The 16,052-nt window shown below is 40.5% G+C and overlaps 1 protein-coding gene across 2 annotated transcripts in view; it reads left to right on the forward strand.

The window, feature by feature from the left end:
- magixb (MAGI family member, X-linked b) overlaps positions 1-16,052 on the forward strand; it is a 66,481-nt gene that overhangs the window by 42,711 nt on the left and 7,718 nt on the right. For both annotated transcript variants that reach the window (XM_084720500.1, XM_084720501.1), the window contains exons 9-12: positions 1,680-2,208; positions 3,580-4,135; positions 5,372-5,435; positions 5,539-5,952. In XM_084720500.1, coding sequence (XP_084576626.1) covers positions 1,680-2,208; positions 3,580-4,135; positions 5,372-5,435; positions 5,539-5,952 — 1,563 coding nt within the window. The remainder of the gene's footprint in view (positions 1-1,679; positions 2,209-3,579; positions 4,136-5,371; positions 5,436-5,538; positions 5,953-16,052) is intronic.

Consider the following 16,052-nt stretch of genomic DNA (forward strand, 5'->3'; position numbering starts at 1 on the left):
TTACAGTTCAATATCATTACTTTTACTCAAGTAAAAGATCTGAATACTTCTTCCACTGCTGTCTAAAATGTTTTGCTATAAAAGAGTGTGAGACGATATCAAGTGAAGAGAAAAGAGACACAAAGATGATACTTACTAGTGTTTTTCTGTTAGTAATAATAGTCAGAGCCTGTCATAGCTGCAGACTGAGAGCTGTATGTAGGGTTGCTGAAATCTTGCAAAACAGAAAATACTTTAATCAGAACACAGTGCTCTCTAGTTCTCCGTCTCTACTCTGTGGGATTATACTTGTGGTATTCTGATCTCCCACGGCAAGTGTATATCACAATCAGTCCTTAATCCTCAGGGCTAGCACACTATAATCAAGCTATCATAACACACGCATATGTACCGGTGTGCATCCACTTCCACACGCACACACACACACACACACACACAGAGACGGCAGATATCACTACTTTAGGAAGCGGCAGCACAGGCTGTCTCTGCAGGGACTGATCTAGTTCATATCTGTTAATAGGCTGGTTTAGAGGGATTAGTTGGTTGGATTAGTCAACACCCACACAAAACACACAGACGGGGTTTCATTTGCAAACTATACTTATCTGCACACTTAAACATATGAAAATGGTCAAAATAGTCAAACCTGTAAAAATATGTGCTGAAAGTAACAACAAAGGTTATTAACCCTTATGCACCGCCCCAGACCAAGCCAGGTAGAGAGGAGAGGAAGACTGAATAGGAAGAAAAGAAAAGAGAAAGATGAAATTAAATATATTATTACAGACACAGACAATTTATTATTCCAGTGATTTTGAGATAAAATACGAAAATGACAGAACAAGAAAAAGATTATATAAAAGACATAAGACGAAAACAATGTAACAACGTGAACATGATGTAAAGGTGTAACAAGATAATTATGTAACAAGACAATGAGATAAGAAGATAGTAATCTAATAGATGCACCAAGACAAAAACAACGTAACAAGACAAGAATGACGTAAAATATGTAACAAGGCAAAAACAACGTAACAAGACAAAAATGACGTAACAAAACGAAAACAACGTAATGACAAAATGATGTAAAAGAAAGGCGAAAACAACATAAAGGTGTAACAAGATGATAACGTAACGAGACATAATAAGATGATAACAAGACGATAATAGCGTAAAAGACATTAACAAGACAAAAACAGCGTAACACAATGTAACAAAATTAAAACAACATAACAAGACGTAATGAGAGGAAAACAATATGAAAAGTGTAACAAGACAAAGCAGAGCGGGAGATTCAACTGAGGAGAAAAGCTGAGATTCAGTTAGCTTTTCACAGAAACAGCCAGTAAAACCTGAACTTCTTCACTTTTACTTGAGTAAAGAAATTAAATCAGTACTTCTACTTCTGCTTTTGATGTATCTGTACTTCTAGTGAAGAATGTGTGTACTTACATCACCTCTGGTTAGTACTAAATTTGATCAGTCAGCAACCATCGTCAAAATACATCAAACCCGAATTGTCCATTTTCTTATTTCACAGACAATAAATATTTTAATTATGTATTGACCATCAAACTGGAAATGAGAGTAGGGGGTCATGACTTTGCTTTCCTAGGGGAAAAAAAATTGCATACAGGAAAATGATTATGATGTCTGTATCTATGTGGTCCTTTTATCAGCGGACATCCTGGTGTACATCAATGACGTGTGTGTGTTGGGAGTGTCTCATAAAGAGGTGGTAGAGATGCTCAAGTCGGTGCCTGTGAGCCACAGTGTGGATGTAGAGGTCAGAAGAGGGTATCCCATGCTCTACAACCATGACGGCTGTCCCAAACAGCCCCCGCCGCGCCTACTGGACAGCGGGGAGCCCATCCTGCCACCCACCACCACCCAGCCTCAGCCTCTTCACCAACTACCTCGCCTCCCAACGCCCACTCCCCAGAGCCAGCACTTTAACTTCAACGGGGTCCACGGTGACGGGAGCTACATGGAACCGGCGGTGACTCTGGACTCTAACGGAAACGCCACGTCCTTCTCTAACAGACAGCCGCCCTCGTACAGACGCTCCAGTGTGAGCAACGCTGCCTCCTCCTCCTCCCCGGTGCGTCCTCCTCGTTCCCTGAGAAGTTTAGCCAGGCTGCAGTCGTTCGACCCGACGCTGGCCAGTCAGAGCGACAGCGAAGTCGTTTCCGCCATCGGTTCACACAGGTAACACCGACACGTCACAGAGGAGGGCCCTGCAGAGAGTGTACGTTTGACTTGCATTCATTTAAACTTGTAGTGTTCAATTTAGTGATCCAAAAGTGAATTTGAAGAGCATTTTATTAAAACATTTTCAGAGGCCTGAAGAAAAACAAAGAAAAAGCAAAACGACAAAACACCTCAGATATCAATACAGCAAAAAGACTCAGGTTTTACATAATGTAGGACAAAAAAAATAGCAAAAATGTCAAGTAAGAATAGTAGAAATATTTAGGATAGGACATAAAATGACCTTATGCCTCTGTGTCTAATTTGGGACTGTGCCATTCAGAAATATGCACTTTCTTTCTTCTGAGTGTTTGCATTTTATAAATATTCCCTTAGCCGTTAGTTATCCAAAGTCACATGCATTCTGTGAAATAGAATAGAAATAGAAAATACTTCATTGTCTACCTTTTCCGTGCAAATGGCAGAAATTTGTCTGTCCTTACATGTGCAGAAAAAAACACGTACATTTAAAGCAACATATCACATCCAAACAAAATACATTAAAATACATTTACATGGAGACACAATCGATCCAACTTATGATGTTGGGAAGGGGATATATGGCCTCTGTGTGAAATATTGAGTTAAATTGCTTTTATTATATCACAGATGATTAAAGTCCTCACACTCTGCCAGGCTTCATCCTATTGATCATCTGTAATATTAAATAGTATTTAATTCAAGCATTATTTGAAAGTTTACCTGTAATTTCAAGTTCAGTTTTTCCAAATAAGACTGGTCTCTCTGAGGCTCAGAGCTGTGGGGAATGAGCTCTGAGATTCAAATGAGACGCAATGAAAAATGAGATTTTACTAAGGCTGGGTATTAGTACTCAATAGCTTTAAGGTATCAATTGAAAAAAAACAGTTCAATCCCACTGGTAGCCAGATCTAGGAAAAAATGACTATTTATATGGTTTTACTCAAATCCAATCACTGCATGTGTTCTTCATAAAGAAACACCTGTCACCTATCAGCTATCAGCAACTATTTTGATAAATGATTCATTGTTTTCAAGCAAAAATCCAAAATGTTAGATGATTTGGCTCTTAAATGTGAAGATTTGGTGCTCGTTTTTTATCATATATGATAGTCAGTGAAGTCACTGAAATGACTTTGGGTTTGTTTGGACAAAACATTAAATTTTAAGAACTTTGGGCTGAAGGAAATTGTGATGAACATTTTGTTACTAAGCAATTAATACAGAAATTATTTGACTGATTAATTGATAATGAAAATAATCGATATTTGCAGCCATAAACATTCAGAACATGAATGAATATGTGTTAAAGCAAAAACTTTTCACTCTTCCCCTGTTTTTTTTTATCAGGGCATCAATGATCCGTAATCACAACAATAACTCCCTCTCAACGCCCCCCCATCCTCTCCGTTACGGCACGTCCAAGTCGTCTGAGAGCGACCTGTCCACCTGCACCCTGTCGGGGTCCCGGCTGCCGCTGCCTCAGTCACCGAGGAGGCCCTCATCCTCCCCCGGCGGCCCCCGCAGCGCTCACGCCCGCCTCTTCAAGCCGCAGACCTCACACCTCAGACCCCCTCCCACCCCCGACAGCCCCCACCACCGTGGCTTCAACGGTTTCCATGGCAACACCAGCCCCACTGCGAGTCCCAGCAGCGTGTCCTCCCCTGGGGCGATGAGCATGGGCAGCGGCGTTGGCAGTTTGAGCGGAGGGGAGCTGGTTCCGGTGGCCTTGGCCCAGAGCGAAGGAGACCGAGGACTCGGCTTCAGCGTGACGGCCGGCGGGCCGGGAGGCCGGATGACGATAGTGAAGAGAGTCTGGGACAGGAAGCAGTGCAACTCCCTGCAGCCAGGGGATGCTATTGTCAAAATCAACGGAGCAGATGTCCAGAGTCTGAGCTCTGCACAGGTAGAGGAGGAACAAATCAGGAGGAGTGAACTAAGAGCATTTCATAGCTGATGGGTTTTAACACTGGTTCTTTACCTTTTTTACTGATGAAGCAATATCTGCTTGTCACCTTTTGTCCCAGGGTACATGAGTTATAGTCCGAAGGGTGACTTTCCCTTCACAGATAGTTCATTTGAATCATTTTTAGTGACCTGATCAATACTTTATTTCACAAAAAAATCCTGGAAAATAGTCTTAAAAATAAATGAAGTGGAAGAATTTAGTTAATTCCTCTTTCCTTCACTGTAAACCCCAATCCATCCACAAAACACAAACATTTTGGTATAAAATCCAGACAAATGTTTAGGACTGTTAAAATGGAAAACTTTGTTAACTTGGCACAGACTAAAATAGGAGTATGCACATTTATCCAAACCAAAAGCAAAGCAGGTAACAAAAGCAAAGGTGAGTAAATAGTAAAATAAACAAAACAGCTTGTACACTACACACTTTTTAGGTACATATGAGACATAGTCATTTTCTTGTTCAATAAAACAATGACAATAATAATGTGTGTTCACTTAACATAACAAAAAATACATTATCACAACAAGAGCGATATTATTATGTTGAACATGTCTCAACATAAAACAAAAGCAATTTCCTGCATTTTGCCAACTTATTGTTTTCTTGTACACACAATTTAGTCAACATTAGAGTGCAGGTGCAGGAAACTTGTTGTGTGTCTACATTTTAAGATAAGTAATGGTTATTTTCACAAGAATAAAAATATTGCAAACCACGATGAAGGTTAGTACTGAATTCAGTCATTAACCCTACAGTTATTACAGTTAACTAACACTAAACTAAAACCTAAAACAAGGTGTGAAAAACATTTTAGTTAACTCAATTAAAAATAAATAATAGACTTAACAAAAGAAAAAAAAAAGAACGTTTTCTCAAGTTCAGTTGACTTGACTCAATTGTTTTTTTTTAACTCAAGTAAGACTGTTAAACTAATTATTCAATCTAAGTTAAGTAAACTTAAATTTTTAAGTTGAAGCTCAAAAAAATTGCACTTTAAAAGTTTTGCTGTTTACAATGAACTTTTAAGTTGAGCCAGTGAATTTGTGTGTTTCAGTGTTCATAGTAATTCATCTCCCTGCCTGCAGGTTGAGAACCACAGAGTTAAAACATGCCAAATGTGATCAAAGAATGTGAAAATGAGTCCTGATATAACTGTATGTTTGCTGACAGGTACAGACTGTTCTCCAGGAGCACACCAAACAGGCAGAAGTGATCTTGCTTGTTTACAGAGGAGGTAAATGACTCAGGCTCACTGAAGAGTAGATGATTTTAGTAACTGACAAACATGTATTCGCTGTGGCTAAATTCATCTCACGGTTATTTTCTCTCATCATCAGGCATCTATCATTCCACCGTCTCCCCCGGCTCTATTCGGAGACTCCCTCCGCCTCTTCTCCGCCCCCCACCTCCACCTGTTGGCTCAGACGGCTCCTCGATGCTCCCAGAAGCGCTGCCTCTGCCTCGCACTTCCATCAGCACGCCTCCCTCCCCGGCCCCGATGCGCTCCTCTCTGATCCAGAGCACCAGTTTCTTGGAGTCGATTCCGGTGACCCTGACCATGGAGCCCAAAGACTGGATCAACACGGGCCTGGAGGACGAGGCGGGCGGCGTCACGGTGCCTAGTTCGGGTCTGGAGAGGCAGGGCGCAGAGCGCACCCGGCCGCTCCGAGGGTTCGATGTGGAACTGAGGAGAAAGCCAGGAGAGGGCTTTGGGTTCGTCATCGCCTCTCAGGACGTGGAGAATGGCAAAGGTGAGAACCAAATACACAGTGACGAATCACATTGTTCAACATGTATCAGGTTAAAGGGACAGTTCGCATTATTAGAAGTGGGGTTGTACGAGCTACTTATCATTGTTTTACCTACAGCTGATTACTGTTTACACGACCTCAGTTTGGGAAGCAACAAGAGTACCAATACAGGAAGCTAAGAAATGTACTGCTGTGGACAGAGTCAGCAGCAAAATGTATTTTAGCCTCTCAAAAAAGGCCCAACAAAGTAAATCAATATCAGTCTAAGCGAACGCTATATTTAGAATATTTTCACTGCTCTGACTTGCCATCAGAAAGCCTTTTCAGACAGAAATCTATTGTTATATCAGCCACATATTGTTCTCTCCAAGCCAACCAGACTCCATGGGCAAAATTAGTCATTTTACTTTGCAGAACCGGAACGTTGCTGGTTCACTGCTGGTTTCAATGATTAGTTTGTATTATTGTGTTACTTCAGTGTTTCAGAATGTTAGTTTGGATTCACAGATGTCACACAATAACACAAACAAAAAAGTAGAGCAGCAACTCCTGCGTACTGTTTTTGCCAAAGGAGTCCGATGGCTTTGGAGAGGGCAATATTTAGCAATATTTGGCTAACGCGGCTAACATTAGCCATGCTGCTGAATAAACAGCTACGGGTAAGTGTAAAGATAGTGCCTCATACAACCCCACTTCAAAAAACTGTCCCTTTAAATACTTAAAACATTTCACATGTTTTGGTTTGTAAAAATTTATTTTTTTTATCCACTGATCTGACGTAGAACTGGCCTCACGCAGCCTTAGCTGAACTTTTCTGGCCCAGTAGAACCGTTTGGTTACCTGCCCGGGGAAACAGGTTTCATTTGGATGCTCTTGTGGACAGACGCACCATTAGATAATTACAGATTAAAAAGTGGTCACTGTGGCCACATGCCACCGGATGAGTCATGATGCATCATCAACCCTCATCTTGTAAAGTTGGTTTTATTTAAATTGTTGAGAAATCAGTTTTGGCATTACATATTGTCCGTGACCGGTCTGCATGGAGTACACTTTTGGTTGGCTAGCAGATATTTTCTCAACATAATTACAACAATAAATGTGTGTTCTGAGTTTGTCACACCACAGAAACGTGTTATTATCCACCCAGCCAAATCTGAAAGATTAAAAAAAACATGAAGTATATAAAATTAGGTCTCAAAAGCATTAAAAAATGAAAAGCTCTGAAATGCTGGGTGTGTGTCCACTCCTCTGTCTCAGTGTCAAACACCACCACGACCTGAAAACAACCTGAAACATGGACTCCACAATTCAGCACTACATAGCTGTCAGTCTGTTCACATGTTTTACAGCAACTATGTTCAAACACGAAACACGTGTTTCTAAGAAAAACTCACTTTTTCTTTTACAAGGATGTTAAGTGTATTTTCTATCATTCACGAAAAGCTAAATTTTTAAATCTTGCAGCAAAAATTAAGAAACCAACTTGTCAAAGTTATGCATCACTCTGGGTCTCACTGTTTGGAGCCGCTGTATAAGAAGTATTCTATTAATCCCTCCTGGCAAAGTAAAAAATTTTTCACTCTGTTGTTATTTTTTCTTAATTACACACACACACAGCCAGCCTGTGAGTTGTTAATTAATTTTTAACAGGCGGGATGGCCCAGTGGGAGAACGCCTCTGCTCCCACACCACCAACCAACACACAAACAAACATCTACAGTAAAAACCGGAGCCCAGCAATATGGGATTTTTGAAACCAATACTGATTTAAGAGCAAGAAAATTCACTGATTACAGCTATTGTGGCAGATATTAGAGCTGCAATAATTAATTTATTATTAATCAAACATTGAATTGTTCACCAGCTATTTTGATAATTGATTAATGTGTTTTAGTCATTTTTCAAGAAAGGAAAATGTCTGAATAAAGCAAGACATTCTAGTCATCTTGGGCTTTGGAAAAAACACTTTTCACTTTTTTCTGACATTTTATAGACCAAACAACTAATCAATTAATAGAGAAAATAATAATAATTGACAGATTGTCAAATAAAATAATAATTAGTTGCAGCCTTAGCTGATATAGTGAACTTCTGAGCTGGAATGAAAACTTTCTTTTCTATGTGGATTGTGCACCAATTGTGCACCAATATGACGATGCAAAGGTGTTTTTACTTACATATTTTATTTAACACAGTAAATAACATATACATGGTCAACCAATTACAATTAAATGAATTAAATGAACACAGAGAAAATAAAGTAGAAAGGAAAATGAAATAAACATCAGCGCTGTTCAGTATCAGTCAATTGCTTAATATTTTAATGCTGCCAGGGAGCTTCTCTTGTCCTCTTAAATCTTCCCCATTGTGCGAAATCTAAATTACTCTGAGCATCATTTGTGTCTCTGTGTTGAACAGACTGTGAGAACAAATCTCCCTCTGGGACAATAAAGTCTAATCTAATCTAAAAGGAAGTTTTCAAATCAGTGCATATCAGTAAATGTATAAGCTGGTACTTATATATCTGTGAGAGGCTCATATCAGGCCAATCTATCAGGCCACTGATCAGTCGGGCTCTAGTGAACATTATATCTACACTCATGTCTTCCTTAAAATATTTTGGTGGTTTGGTCGGGCCCAGATGTTACCGAATGATCATGGAAATATTATAGGAATATTATAGGAATACACAGGGCAGGTATATGTGGCTACTTCTCACTTTGATCATGATGGTAACACTACTTAATAGAGAATATATGCTGCCATATAGTGTGAAATTGAGTATTTATAGTTTATCTTGCAAAGCCATGTTTTACTTTACACGTACAACCTAACACACACATTTTTGCCTATGTTCTTGTGTTCATAATCGAGTCTATAAGGTTGTGTGTGATTTGCCTCCATGTGCTCCTGAGGGATCGGCCGGTTTTGTTGCTGTTATCGTGATCAACATTCAGACTCTCAGTGTAGCACCCAGTGGACTGGCTTATTAAGAGAATACTCTGACATTTTGGGAAATAGGCTTATTCACTGTTCCGCTCTCATGTCTGGACTCTTGAAGATGAAGACAGAGCAAGTAGGCCAATTAACTTAGCTAATGGTGGAGACTGTGGGAAACAGCTTTACTGGCTCTGTTCAGAGGTAACAAATCCCTCCACCAGCACCTTTAAAGCTCACTAATTAGCCCGTTATATCTTGTCTGTTTAATTCGAACAAAAGTAGTTGAAAATAAGACAAGCTGTAGTTCTACAGGGGGTTTTGTGATGGACTGCGTCTAGGCCGGATGCAGCAGCTTCCAGAGGTTGAAGCCTGGCACCTCGAGCCTGGTAACCTCACAGTGATGACAAGTCTCTGCGGCAACAGTTCAAGGAGACGGCGCTCTTAGATAAATTTTCTGTCTGTGTCACGTCAGTTCTGCCACTGCTCTGACTCTTGAGGGGACTGGCGGCAGATCCTGAGCCCATTCATTTCAACGGAAGAGGTGAATATTAGCACAGATTAGGACCGATTCTTTTACCCCATAGTCACCGAAGTTAATATTCAACACATTTTTCACAATCCACAAATCTTTCGAACACTCTGGCACAGAAAAGGTACTTTTTTCAGACAGAAAACTCAGGAGACTCCGCAACACATTCTCAAAAGATCTGGCAACATACTGTATTATAACTATTGTACTGCATCTAGTGTAGGAACCATGAATGAATTCATAGAGGTATAATTTTGTAGTAAAATTAAGGTGTGTGTGTATGTGTTATGTCTTATACTGTATATTGCCGATATTTTCTGTGATCACTCTGATCATTTTGAGAATGGGTTTGTGCACGTTATCATAGGCTGAACATCTTTTTTGTTAACAAAAAAATCAAAAGTATTTTTCTGATCTCAGTGAGTTCTTTTGTTAACCGTGTCAGACAAAGTAACAGGCCCGACCTCAGCCTCTCAGCGACTCTTTTGTTCCCTGAAATTGCAGCAACTGGTGTTTTGTATCTGCTTTCATCCATCCAAACAACGTTCACAACACTTCCAACTGCGCCCACTTAGGAGACGGGAAGTGTAAATAATTTCATACCAGTGGCGCAGCTTGTAATGCTTTATTTTTTTATTATGGAGCATCTTTAGTCTCTGCTATCAGCAAAAAAAAACAGTCCAGCACACAAACCCCCATAAAACTACATTGTGCCATTTTAGCAAATCTGCACAAAATAAACAAAATATAAGGTGTTAATTAGTGAGGTTTAGAAATGTTGACAGGTGGATTTTGTTAGGACAGAGCCAGGCTCCGTGCCCCCCCTGTTTTTCCCCTCAGTTTCTTTATGCTAAGCTAAGCTAACCAGCTATTGGTGGTACCTTTTATTTATGTTACAGACATGAGAGTAATATTGATCTTCTCATCTAACTCTCAGCTAAACGAATAAATATATTTCCCCATGTGTCAAACAACTCCTTCAAGATATTTGCAGGTTATGTAAAAGCAGCCGTGTTCTTTTTAATTTGATTTGTCAGTTTGAGTGTGTCCTGCAGAACGACCTTTTGTTAAAAGTGTCATATCACTCCTGTACGTCTCCATCTGCTCTGACCTGACAGGACGCTGAGGCTTGTTTATGTTCTGTCTGGGAAGTGAACACATCCTGTCCTTATTAGCTTTTAGTGTAGTGCTTATGAATAGCAGTTTAACTGCAGCATCCCCGTGATGTATCACCCACTCTCCCCTTCCTTTGTCTTGTATTGGCCGCCCTCTGTTCCAGTTTGATGCAGTTCAATTTGCTTTATGGCCCTGGCGAACACACATTTATGTTTTCACGGTGAGATTAAGGTTGTAGGTGCACCTGCCTCTGCAGACCTCCATCTCCGCCGTGTCCTCATTCTCCCCTTCATCTCACTCCTCCTGTCATGTCCCCTCTGTCTCTCCATATCTGCCTTCATCCTCTATCATTTCCTTTTCCCATCTCTCTCTTCTTTCTCTTCCCCTCATCAGTCTCGAGCTCCCGCCCTCTCCCTCTCTCACACCCCTTCACTCTGCAGTAAAAGCGTCCAGTCTGCTGTTTCAAAAGATTAAAACTCTCCCTCTCTCCCTCTCCATCCCTCCGCCTCCCTCCCTCCCGCTCCATCCATCGCTCTCTGAATGCTTAAGAGAAATGCTACACTGAGCATTTCCCTCGCACAGGAGGAGCAACAGAGGGGGACGGCAGACCTGTGTTTTTAGCTCCTGTTGACCGTCACACGTGAATCTCGACACCTGCAAGCTGCCAGCGCGGAATTTAGGATTTTTTTTTCTTTTTTGTTTTTGTTTTTCTGTGCATGTTAATCAAAGAGCCATGCTGGAGAGACTACAGTCTGCTTTGAGAACTGTGAAGGAGTCCAAACGTAATTATTCGCTCCACTTTTCATGTTTACTAAAAAATGGGAGGGTTTGGTGCAGTGTTTTGTTTGTGCATGAGCTAGAGGGGATGATTCTGATTCTGCACTCTAAAGTTTGCTCGGTCAGATGTGTTGACTTTGACAGTATGAAAGTTAGATCCACACGCTCACATGCTCTGGGTGCCGTGATCGATATGTGTTAGGGTTATTTTTACATGCAAACTGGATGATGATTGCAGGGAAGACTACAGATTAAAGGGATTTTAAAATATCTCTAACCAAGCCAGGCTTAAATAAGCACATGACATGATGTAGAGATGTGTTAATGGAGTGTATTAGAGCCATTCGTGAGCCACACGTGCAGTAAAATGAATTAAGTTCAATCAGTAGGATTTGTCCAAGCTGGTCATGAACGCACCAGAAAGATAGTTTATTGTAGAGTCTCAATGTTTTGGGTTGGTGAAGTGTCCCAAGCACAGCAAAATAATGAGAAAATAAGGAAATAGTCTCTGCAGATAAAGCCACCGCCACATACAGGTATTATCTTTATAAGAGTCTATACATTGTTTTTCAGGTAAATGTTGCGTATTCTGTCTTTAACTGCAGCATTAACAAACCTGCATGCACACCTCATACTGTATGAATGATCAACAGTGCTCTTCGACGTGCACTAAGCATCATCTGCAGGCTGCTGTGGGGATCTCTGCACCGGCTGATGCATCTGGGCTGCAGAGCAGGGGGGATTTTACGATGGCGGGGAGGTGGAGGGAGGGGGCCTGCCTGCTACGGCTCCTGAGCGGTGATCAGTGCAGCGCGTCAGAGGCTGGCTGGCTGCTGGGCATACCGCAGTGGGATTACTCTGGACAGGAGAACATGGAGAGCCAGAGGAAAAGACACTAATATAAAGCAGTCCATTTGGATGCATCTGTGTGTGTTTGTGTGTGTGTGTGTGTGTGTGTGTGTTGCTGGGTACATCTGTCCCAATCCCTCTGCGTGTGAGTCACTGTGCATGTGTGTGTGTGCACAATGGTTCTGTGTGCGTGTGTGAGCATGGCTGTTGCATGTGTATTCATGTGTTTGGCGACCGTCGATGTCGGAGCGATGTATTATGCATGATAAGAAGACTATTTGCAAAGCTGCCTTGGCTTTGATTTGACCTGATTGCCGTTTCTGCCTGGGTCACCCAGATTAGGCCCAGATTGGAGACGTGACACACAATTCATCTCAAGTTATTAGCACGCAAAATTACAATTTCAAGCTGTTATCAATCATGTCATGGTGCTATACAAAACAATTAAAAGGGAAAGTTCAAAATCTTTTTTTTTTTCATCTGACCTGTAGTGCTATATACACATCTCAATTGTTTTGGTGCGAATTACAGAGTTTGGAGATATCAGCCATAGAGATGTCTGCCCTCTCTTTGATATAATAGAACTAGATTCACTCTGATGCACCCGGCTTGTGATGCTCAAAGCACTAAAACTTACATCTGCAGCAGTGTCTCTTTCCAGAAATCATGACCTGCTTACTAAAGATAATCCACAGTTTCATGGAGGAACTGTTTTCTTTCTACGCATAATAAAAAAAAAATCTCATTGTTATTTTGACAGATATTGCGATTAGGAATATGCCGATCCATACTCTGTATCAATATTGGTCCAATGTTGGCCAAAAATCACTCTTTCAGATATCGTAAAAGAGAAAATGATCCATTAGCCCAAACTATGATAAAAATGTTGAGGCCTAACTAAAGTTTGAGCAACATGCTCTAGAGAGAAAAGTATCACAAGTAACACAAATTAATTTTAATTTTGAATGTTTCAGTGGTGCTGACCAATCAAAAATGCTGCTAAATATTCTGTGTGGGAAAAAAAGCTTAAATGACAAGAAGCAGAAGAATCGCATAACTCAAACTGTAAGCTTTTATTTCCTCCTTCAGGGTAATAGTAGGGTTTATTTCAGTTTGTACATGATGTTAATGGAAAGGTTAAGCAAAGTGCATCCATGCAAATGTTTTATTAACAGTTCAGTTGTTTCAGAGAGGGAAAAAAATCTGGATCTGTATCAGTGTTGGACATGAAAAACTGGTATCAAACCATCCCTAACTGCAATTGCGATATGATTCACGATTAACTGGACTTGATCTTTTTTTTTTATTTTATTATTTCACAAAGAAAACTATTAAAATCATAATGATGTGATATTTCTTGGAATCTTCACTAAACAAACCTTTCACATTTTCTTACATCTGGATAACAAGATTTGTAGCCCAAAGCATCTCTGCAGCACCACAAGACTTCGTTATAACGCTGTTTCCTCACACATTTTACCTTAATCAAAAAATTGCAGCTCCTGTGATTTGAATATCGCACTTGACCATATTGCAGTTTCAATAATATTTCAAGTCATTGTGCAGCCCTAGAGTGAACTATTTTAGAAAGAAAACAATTCCTTCTACAAGGTCTGTAGATTATCTTGAGTAAATGTGAGATAAATTGAGTAAATGCATCTTCGGGGCGTTTTAGAGCACCACAAGCTGAGTGTTATCTACTCAACTCAACTCTTATCTCAGTTTTATTTATGTTGCACCTGTAGCTCAAAGTGCCTCACATAACGAAATTAAAACACCACAGACAGACAAGAAATGCCAGGGATGAAAACTAACACAAAAACCAATGATTGAAGCTTATAACATTACTCCAAATTTAAAAAAAAAAAATAGATTAACGAGATTTAATTCCCTTTTAAAATACCAAGAGAGCTCGCCACTCTAATATCCAGAGATGGTGAATCCCACAGTTTAAGGGCATAAAAGCAGAAGGCTCTCTCACCACGTTCATGGAAGACATGAGGAACGTTTAACAGAAAAGCGGTGGAGAACCTTTGTGATCTGGCTGGAACATAAAGTAACAGAGGCACAGGGCTTTATGGGTGCTGGAAGTTGTTGAAAACAAATTTTGGATAAAGGGCTTAAAACTGCTTGACATTGCAGCTCCATTACTTTCATAATAACTTGCTACCTGACTGATTAGTTTGTTTTTTTAGATAAATAAATAATGCCTCTGCAAGATTATATAGGCTGTCAAATCTGCTTACAGACAGGTGACACATTTTGAATTTGCCTTGAATTTGTCACCCTTATGTAGAATGTTATTAAGACTACCTGCCTTCAATTAAGATTTCTGCCTTTAAAAAGCACATTTTTCCTCACCGTCATTGACTCTTGATGGGAACAGTGGGGTTTGTAAAGAGTACGATCCAGACCTGCTCTATGTAAAAAGTGCCCTGTGATAACTTTGTTATGATTTGGTCCTATACAAATAAAATTGTAGGTTTGGTTGTTCATAATAATATCCAATTTTCCAAATATCCAACTTTCCAGACCCACTGGAAGTGTGTGTTTGTGCCTGTATCTGCAGAGATCCTGCCCTCTGACTGTGTTTTGTCATTATTTTTTTGCGCTCGGGACACTTTGCAAACTTAAAACGTCTGTATTTGACACCCTGAGAATGAGGCACAACAGCAACACTTGGAAAAATCCTACTGATTCTACCTTTAATGTGATGAAGATGTTAAATAATGCTTTAGAGTAGATGTATATACATGTGTAATTTACCACAGCTGTAAATTCATGATGCAAAGTCACCAGGTTTAGTTCCATTATATTCGAGAGAATCACACCAGAGCTATCCAGATGGATAAATAGCACTACAGGTGAGAGGGAAAACACACATTTTTTTTATTTCGGGGTTGAACTGTGCCTTTAAAGATGCTATTTTTATCCTGGAGGGATGCAGACTGACTGTGTACCTCAGCTGAATGAGAGTCTCAAAATGTTTACGCTGCCTGCTGGGTTACATAAGGCCGCAGGCAAGACTCTGGAGGGTCCAGCTGTCACCAAAGCACAGCATCCCCATCAGAGAGGGGTCAGAGCCAGACTAACAGGGAGTTTACTAAGATACAGACAGAGGAACAGAAGATAGAATTACTGTGAGCAGACACAGACAGACTGACCGACTGGCTAAAAACTGTAAGAAGCTTTTTATTTGGTGGAGGAGATTAATGGGAGTAAATTTATTTTTAGGCTGCTCGATACTTTTCCCATCAACCTCAGACAGTGACCAGAGTTTAGGCTTAATTATGAGTGATCTCTTTGTACAGACGATAAGACAAATTGAGTTCTTGATACGTGAAGCTGATTGCACTTCAATTCAGAGGTCGCTTGAATCCAACAAAAAGATGTGTATAATAGCTTTCTAGGAGTGATAATGCGGTGTGTTTGAGGAGCGCGTCGGGGTGCTGGGAGAAGACGGACAGCTTTTTCCCACACGGAGGCGAAAGATATTTTGTGCAACCAGCAGAAAGAACTAAAATATTGCTGCGTGTGTGTTTTTATGTGTGTGTTTTGTATGCTAGAGGCATACTAATGCAGACGGACTGCCAGTTTGTGGATCTTAGAGGAGCTGAGCATGAGAATCACTGACGCTGTATAAACCGAAGTGTAAATATCCAAAGTTTGACAGATTCAGGACAGGGAAATATCGCTGGAAAGCTTGTGGTCCGTGACAGTTTGTTCTTGAGGAGGAAGACAAATCATTGAACAGCGAAAAACAGTTCCCGGTGTGTCAGCGGACGGAGAGGGAGGCTGATAGATGGGAGGATGAAGGAGGAGAGGATGGTGCTTCAAGGAGACAGTTGGGGGGAGGTGTAAAGAAAGGCTTCTGAGGGAAGTAATT

The sequence above is a fragment of the Lutjanus erythropterus genome, chromosome 6 (assembly GCF_056507025.1).
Source record: "Lutjanus erythropterus isolate fLutEry1 chromosome 6, fLutEry1.hap2, whole genome shotgun sequence".
Lineage (NCBI taxonomy): Eukaryota > Metazoa > Chordata > Actinopteri > Lutjaniformes > Lutjanidae > Lutjanus > Lutjanus erythropterus.